We start from the raw sequence: 9,132 nt of genomic DNA, 5'->3' as shown, positions 1-9,132 counted from the left end.
ACCATGGTAATATAGAGGCGTTCCCTATATCGTCTGTATGTCAGATTGACGCAGTTAAACTCCCGCTGCAAGATTTATCATGTATATAACAAAATAATGTACAACTAAAACTTCGGGTCTCCAACCTGGTTAAGTGATAACTGAATATACAGTCTTTAACTATTACAACGGCACACGTACGACTATGATTATTGACAAACAAACAAACTCACGTAACAGGTACGTTAAAATAATAAATCCGAAGGAAGTAGTAAATAAAGCTTAAAAGAGGTGAATGTATGGAAACGAAGATGATTGGTTTACGTTTCGAAATGGAAGGATAAACGAGATGTAGTATGCATTACCACTAATCATAAACCAACCATTATTTTATCAACAAATAAATATGAGTCAAGAAGATTTAGTTGATTGAAATCTTGAAATACATGGTTATGAGTGTGTGATCATAGCTGATCAGATGATCAGTTAATATTCTTGTACCCTCGTAAGGTACACAGGTGGTATAAAAGTGCTTCATTCACTTATTGGTACGTGACAATATGGAATACATTTTTAGGGTTCCGTACTTCAAAAGAAAAAAACGGAACCCTTATAACATCACTTTGTTGTCCGTCCGTCCGTCCGTCTGTCAAGAGCGTTTTTCTCAGGAACGCGTGGAGGTATCAAACTGAAATTTGTATATGATACTCAGGTCTACTGTCCCTGGAAGCTGTAGAAAAATCAACCTTCTAAGCCAACGCAATCAAAAGATACAGCCATTTAGGCCGCAAATTTCCGCAAATTTTCGAAACTCGCACGGGAATCAAAACCTACAGGGTACTTCCTGTGAACTTAGAATCTTGAAGTTTCGTACGAAGTCACGTCTTATAGTACAGATATGGGAAAAATTACGAAAACCGTAAATTTTTAGTTTCATCAAATAAAAAAAAAATATTTTTGAAAAATATTTTTGACAATTTTGAAAATTTCAAAGTTACTACTCCTTATCTCATGAACGCGATGAGGTATTAAATTAAAATTCATACTAAATACTTAAGTCTATAATACCTTTAAACTGTAACAAAATCAAACTTTTATGTCAACGCAATCGAAAGAAATAATAACAATTTAAGCCGCATATTTTCAAACTCGCGACTACTTGCGAGGGAATTAAAACCTTCTCTGTAAACGATATTTGATGTTTATTGAAAAAATACAGCCGTGAAATCGTATCCAAGGATACTTCCAATTCTATTTAGCCAGCCTATACCTATAATAATAAGTAAATAATAAGTAATAATAAGTAAAACACCTTGTCCTTGTGTATGCGTAAATGCGTAGTATATTTTACGACTTCATTTTATTTCAATACACTTCGATACTTATAAAAAACCGTACATAAACTTTGAATGTGTACGTATACGAAGACGCTTATATTATTCAAAAATAATAAGTAAAATACCTTGTGTATGCGTAAACGTTTAAGACATATCACAACTTTACAGCATGTGCCGAATACTACAATAATAAATAAAACACTTGACTAATAAGTTTACGTATTTATTTACTATATATAATTATTTAACTTGGGAAAGCCTGTGTGCGTCGTCGATTATTGCGGCAAGCGTTATAATAGAATCATAAATGACACATGCGACCGTGTTATTTTAAAATCGAAATTAATAATATAATGTGTTACTGATAAGGTTTTGAGTATCCGAGACATATCTATATAATATCTGCTCGTCGTTCGGTTTATTTTCGGTCTGGTCGGCGGCGCGGCGGTGCACGGTGTCGGCAACGGTGCGCGGTGTCGGCGGCGGTGACACGGAAGGGGAAATTTAGGCGGCTACGGTATGGCCGTGGAGCGAGCAACAGCCGTGCGTCATTCGCACGAGCGCCCAGATGCTGTTCGCACGTTTACCGAAATAAATAAAACTCCAAAACTTTACAAAAATATAATAATTATATTATTATATTATTATTATACTACTATATTATTAATATATATATATTATATTATATATTATTATTATTATATAGCCATAATATAGCCATAATTATTATGGCTATAGTTGCGTTAATTGTCAACGAAAATATTATTTTACATAATATAATATCTATGCCTCCCGATGGAAGTTGTTTATTTCATGCAATAGCGTACTCTATATACAATACCATTAATAATGAACAAACACAATTACTTAGATCTACAATAGTTAATTATATTTATAATAACTGGGACGAGTTTAATTTGTATACAAGCGATGCCCAGGGAGATCCGTTCTCTTCACGACATGAGTACAAAGATACGATGCTTCAATCCTTTAGTTATGGCGGTACTGCTGAGGTAAAGGCAGCAGGAGTTTTGTATCCAGTGAGGTTCGAAGTTTATGAACGTAATACGGGTATTCTGAGGGGTGTATTTGGCAGAGAAGGATATGCAATAAAGCGTTTACTTCTTTCAGGCAATTTATCATCCGGTCATTATGATTTTTGTTCGCCAATAGGGTCCGAAGAATTACCTAATAATACATACGATAATATGAAGGCAAACTTGGTAAAAAAAACACAGAATGCAAAGGTTGGTCGTCCAAAACGTAATAAAGGTGGTCGTCCTAAAAAGTCTGAAAAGTCCCGCTCAGAACAAGTACTTGAAGCTAAACAGAAATACAAGCAAACTCATCCTAAAATTAATAGGTCAGCTATAGTGGATTATATTATTGCGACGGACCTCGAGGAATTTCAAGGTCAACATCTTCAAGTCAATAACGAACTCGCAATCCCTGCTACTTCAGTGTACTCCATGGCATATACATCTGAGTCACCCACGCCACAATCCATATCGTATTCGTATACTCCTAAACACGCTGCGTCTTCACTAGCTCCTGAGTCTGGTGATACACTTACTCAAAAAATTCTTTCTGTTCCTCGGAATCGAAAATCGTCAGAAGACCTTAAAAAATATAATAAAGAGAAAAAACGTGTATGGAGAAACAAAGAAGACGTTACAATTAAGGAGAGAATAAGAAACAGACTGTCAAAGAGATTACAAAGGTCACAAGAATTAAAAAGGAAACGTGACAATGTACGTATTCGTAACTCAGCTGCTCATCGTGTGTTACGAAAGGACCCTGTATACAGGGAAAACGAGCAAGCTCGTAACACGGCTGCTCATCGTGTGTTACGAGAGGACCCTGTATACAGAGAAAACGAGCAAGCTCATAACACGGCTGCTCATCGTGTGTTACGAGAGGACCCTGTATACAGGGATAAAGAGCAAACTCGTAATACAATTGAACATCAATTAAATAGGCAGGAATCAGATTACGTTGAACGTGAGAAAGAGACGTGTAATTTTAGGAAAAATACTCATGTACGTGATTGGATGGCCGTACGTCAAAAATTTTTTGATAATATTACAGATGGTCACACGAATATCTGTTCCTGTTGCGGTCGTTTGTGGCACAAAAATTCGCTTAGAATCATGAGAAAAGATCAGTTGCATAAGACATTTTCAGATCAAAACCTAAATGATTTATTTCTAATCAATACATCTGGTGACTACGGTTCATTTTGTTATACGTGTCAAAAATATCTAAAAGATGGCAAAATACCACGGCTTGCCATGTATAATGGTTTAACTTATCCTGTAATTCCAGATGTTCTGCAACGTCTTACTCCACTTGAGGAACGCATTGTATCACCACGACATATATTCCTTAAAATAGTTAGGCGAGGTCAAGGTCTCGGTTTCCAACATGGATTGGTAGGGAATGTAGTGAACGTTCCAGTCGATGTTAACACTATGGTCTCAGCGTTACCAAGGCATGTGTCTGATAGTCAAATAATAACACTTGTTTTGAAACGAAAAATGTGCTACAAACACGGTCGTCAAGAGCGTATTCGTCCTGCAATAGTGAGAGAAGCAGCAAAATATTTAGTCCAGACAGACTTATTTAAAGAATTGAAAATTACATATGATGATAACTGGGAATATGACGACGAAGTTGATTATGATGATGATCGTACAGATAACAATGAATGCACATGTGAACTTGAAGAATTAATAGATGAACCAGTAAATCCCGGTAATGCTGAAACTTTACTTGATAATGAGCAGGATGTCGTCATTACAATGGCACCCGGTGAGGGTAAGTACCCACTATCACTACTGTATGACGATTTTCTTGAAGAATTAGCTTTCATTAAGATTCATGGTGGAATTAAACGGCAGTTTAAAATAAAATTGAGTTCCTCTGATATAATGAAATCTGAAATAAGTCGGCATGATAGAAGGGCTATGCGGCCTGATTATTTGTTTACTTTATTAAAGAAACAACAGATGGCCCAAATAGGTGGACAGATAGCTATTTGTCTTCGAAAGAAGACCGTCAACGGCGCTCCTATTTTTGTAAACAATCTTCTTAATGACGACTACTTACAAAACCTCATTCAGCATGATGATGGATTTAGAATTCTTAGTAGTGTGAGAAATTCCCCAGCACACTGGGAAAAAGAAAAGAAAAAATTGTTAGCAATAATTAGGCAGTTCGGTGTCCCTACATTGTTTATGACGATATCCGCAGCTGAAACGCAATGGCCTCATTTAATCAAACAGCTTAAAATCACAGTTGATAAAGAGAAAGTGTCTCTTGGGGAAGCACAAAATATTCCATACGCAGAAAAGGTGCGACTCATTCAGTCCGACCCATTTATATGCGCTACTTTTTTCGAAACACGTTTTAAAGAATTAAAAAGAACATGGCTGTCTCTCGTTGGGCCTTTTGGTGAACGTAAAATCAACTATCAGTACCATCGAATAGAATTCCAAAACAGAGGTTCTCCTCATGCCCATATGATGTTGTGGATAGAAGATGCGCCTATCTTTGTTCCTGGAGATCAATCATCAACTGAAAAGGTTATAACGTTTGTTGACCAAATCATATCCTGCAATAGTGAAGAATTAGATGAATACTTAGTTATGATACAAACTCACAAACACACACATTCATGTCATTCCAAGCCTAGTCGTCCTTGTAGGTTTGGAATACCTTTTTTTCCAATGGATAAGACACGTCTTTTGACGCCTCTGGAAGAAGATAATCCAAGATTAAAAGAATTGAAAGAAGTATCTAAAAAATTAAAGGACGACTTGGTTAATATTCCATCACATTTAACATTTGATGAGTACATAGCATCGACAAAATTAAATATCGAAAAATACCTATGCGCAGTTAGATCAACACTTAAACGACCCAAAATATATCTAAAGAGACGCCCTAAAGACGTCATGGTCAATCCATTTTGCAAAAAAGTATTGGAATTACAACGAGCTAATATGGATTGCCAATTTATACTTGATCCATTTGCCTGTTCCGTTTATATTGTCGATTATATTAACAAAGCTGATCGAGGCATGTCAAATTTACTAAGAGGGGCGGTGGAAGAGGCCAAAACTGGCAATAGTAGCATAAGAGACTCTCTACGCGCTATATCAAAAGTATTTCTGAATTCTTCAGAAATTTCAGCCCAAGAGACAATTTACTGTCTGGCGGGACTTCCTCTGTCACAAGCCTCTGAGAGCGATGTTTACATAAACACAGGACACCCCAATGAACGAGTGGGTATTTTGAAATCTTTAATAGATTTGCAGTCCTTGGATCCATCGTCCACAGACATATTCAAAAACAATTTACTGGATCATTATAAAAATCGGCCACATGATCTAACGTTTGATACAATGAGTTTAGCTTATTTTGCCGCATATTATACTTTTTCAACTAAAATTTTGTGTACACATGAAGATGAAAACACTGACCATGAAGGTATAGGAAATTGGATTGAGCTGTTAAATAGTGATGGATATGTACGAAAAAGAAGAAAAGCCAGGATCATACGTTTCCGAAGATATAATAGAGTTCAAGATCCTGACAATTTCTACAGGGAACAGCTAATGTTATACATAAACTGGAGGGATGAAATTACTGAATTGGTCGATGAAATAAATCTCGAACAGAAATTTATTGAACTTAGTGATGAAATCCGTTCAGAAAGTCTTCAATTTAATCAGTTGGGAGGACCAGATGAATTCGAGGCATTATTGGATGCGATTCGTAATGTAGGTAAAGATGAAGAGGATGAGGATAGTATAGTAAAAGAAAAAGCTCGTCCTTTAGATGATTATGAATTTGAAACACAAGAAGGTGATCCAGATCATTGTCTACAGTTACATGGAAATCAATCGAATTTAGTTGGAAAAACAATTGCCCAACCAGCAGTATTGTGTGAAGATGATATATTGAGTTTAGTTAGGATATTTAATTGTGATCAAAGACATTTTGTATTACATGTAGGACATATTTTCACTCAAGAATCACCAGCACCTTTTTATTATTTTGTTAGTGGTGGCGCTGGCGTAGGGAAAAGTTTGTTAATTAAGGGTTTGTATCAATATTTAATGTTTATGTTCAATAGAGTTCCGGGTATAAATCCTGATGATGCTAGAATTTTACTTTGTGCATATACGGGAAAAGCTGCTTTTGGAATCGGTGGTCAAACTGTACACAGTACGTTTGGACTTCCAGTATCCCAGTGTGGCCAAACAATGCCTGAATTATCAGCAAGCACCGCAAACACCTTAGCATGTAAACTTGCAAAAGTAAGATTAATTATTTTGGATGAAATATCTATGCTGGGGAGTAGAACTCTGAACCAAATTAATAGGAGATTGCAGCAAGTATTTCACACAGATGCGCCATTTGCGGGTATATCTATTATAAGCGTCGGAGATTTCAATCAGTTACCTCCGGTAGGGGACAATTGGGTATTTCAGCCAAACAGTAGTCGAAATCCATTGGCACCCCTCGCTGGCGCTCCGTTGTGGGAACCATTCCGTCTCTTTATGATGACTAAAATAATGCGGCAAAGAGATGATCTGGCATTCGCAGTAGCCTTAAACAATATGGCTGTCGGTCGGATGACTCCTATGGATATAGAGTTAATAAATTCTAGATGTTACAGTATTAATACTTTACCTATTGAGGTACATGGAGCGATACATTTATTTGCAACCAACAATGAAGTCGACAAATACAATAATCAAGTATTATCTCGAATGAACACTGAAGGGTGCTCGGTTAAAGCACTTGATGTGGTTTCTGGAGCACCAAATCCACAAGCTGCTAAAAAAGCCTTGCAATCTGTAAAGGCTCTAGCTACAATGCAAACGTATGGTCTTCCTAAGAACTTGTTTTTACGAGTAGGTGCACGTTATATGGTAACTGTGAATATGGACACTACGGATGGCCTTGTGAATGGCACTACCGGAATATTAAAGGCTATAGATTATGGTCGACACAAGAAAACAAGTGAAAAGCGGCCTTTACGTATTTGGGTTCTGTTCGATAAAAGTACAGGAATAGCTACAAGAAGTAAATGTCAAGTAACTTCTTGGAAACATCGTCAATATCTCAATTCGTATTGGACGCCATTAGATGCTGTCACTTATACTGTGAAACGGTGGAAATCTTCAAATCTTGTAGTGCAACGTACTCAGTTTCCAATAGTACCAGCAGAAGGTATTACAACTCACAAGTCGCAAGGTGCAACCTTAGAAAAAGTTGTGGTTCATATTTCTAAAAATGTTAAAAGATCAATGTTGTATGTAGCTTGTTCTAGAGCAACATCATCGTCTGGACTGTTTTTAGTCGTGAATTCGGGTATATTTGAACCTCCCGCTGAAGTATTAGAATCGAGTGCTGTAAGTATAGAAATGAAAAGACTAGAGCAAAACAAATTGGTACCATATTTCAAATTTTTGCAAACTCCTGAAGATAATGTAGTTCAAATTATTTTTCATAACGTGCAATCATTGCGCAAACATTTGTCGGACGTCATCATAGATCCTATTATCCATTCCTCCCATGCAGCATTGTTTGTTGAAACTTGGGGGTGCTGTAGAGATACTTTCGAACTTGATGGATTTTATGAGGTGTGCAGAGTCGATGGTCCAGCTATATCTAATGCAAATCCAGGTTGGGGATCTATCGCGTATGTACGTCGCAGTCTCAAAGATGCCGTGACAGATGGATCATGTAAAAAATATTATTTAAATAACCCAGGCGCTGCAAACGGCCATTGTGAATGCTTGCATTTTGAAATGTTTAATGTCAGAGTGATAAATGTATATAGGTCACCACAATGTCCAATTAATGTTGCAATAGAATGCATAAATACAGCAATATACGACAACAACCTCAATAGGTATACATCATGTTCTCGTCTGATTGCTGTGGGAGACTTCAATATCGATTTTAGAATGAATCCCCAAAATGGAATTTCCACATTTTTTTCATCCCTAAACATGTTTCCGTTAATAAACACTAGCACTACACGAAGTAGTACAACTATAGATAACGTTTTTTCGAACTTCAATGTTCAATGTGGTACTAATCATACCTTTTTCAGTCACCATTTACAAATCTGGTTCAAATTTAATTCTTAATTAACATTTTTGTACCAGATTTCTAAATAGTGACTAAAAAACTGTAAATAAATAACTTTGATAAAAAAGCTTGCCCTTGTTATATTATAAAATAAATGATAGATGTTAATATAAAATGAAGGATTACTGGAACGATAAAGATACCTTTGTCATTAATTTATGATCCTCCAGCTTTCCATATTTTTATGTTATAAATTTCATTTTGCAATAAAAATAAAAAAAACTTTTACTTATATACCTACAGGTTTGTACGGAACCCTCGGTGCGCGAGTCCAACTCGCACTTGCCCGGTTATTCTTATGTAGAAACTATATGCAATAACCTATTTGTTGAACCTAATTATCATTCATAGATTTTAAATTTAAAATTTTCTTATTATGACTCACTTATTAAATTAGCAACACAATTTTATATTTTATTTACTTATAAACTATTAATCATGGCAATAAACCAAGAGTTGAGGACTAAAGATCATTATATCAATAGAATAAACCAACAAAGAACAAGATTTCATTATAAATATTATTGTAATTTTAACTAAAATAATCACTAAGATTCCACATTATGTTATTATTACATTGCAATAACTAAAAAACACATTAATTATTTTATACAATATGTCACTGTCACATAATGATAATATTTTA

General features: G+C 35.7%; 1 protein-coding gene across 1 annotated transcript; it reads left to right on the top strand.

Moving 5' to 3' along the window:
• The first annotated feature begins 2,293 nt into the window (after nt 1-2,293).
• On the top strand, nt 2,294-8,485 carry LOC112591900. The gene has a single exon (XM_025335842.1). It carries the CDS (start codon nt 2,294-2,296, stop codon nt 8,483-8,485), a length of 6,192 nt encoding a protein of 2,063 aa, XP_025191627.1.
• Nucleotides 8,486-9,132: the final 647 nt, after the last annotated feature.

The sequence above is a fragment of the Melanaphis sacchari genome, unplaced genomic scaffold (genome assembly GCF_002803265.2).
Source record: "Melanaphis sacchari strain LSU unplaced genomic scaffold, SCAv2.0 Contig146_pilon_pilon, whole genome shotgun sequence".
In the NCBI taxonomy this organism is placed as follows: domain Eukaryota; kingdom Metazoa; phylum Arthropoda; class Insecta; order Hemiptera; family Aphididae; genus Melanaphis; species Melanaphis sacchari.
Note: the sequence above shows the minus strand (reverse complement) of the source record. Positions and strands in the feature narration are given on the sequence as shown.

Excerpts from the sequence above, each read along its gene's own strand:
- LOC112591900 (XM_025335842.1), top strand. The coding sequence starts at position 2,294 with ATGCTTCAATCCTTTAGTTATGGCGGTACTGCTGAGGTAAAGGCAGCA.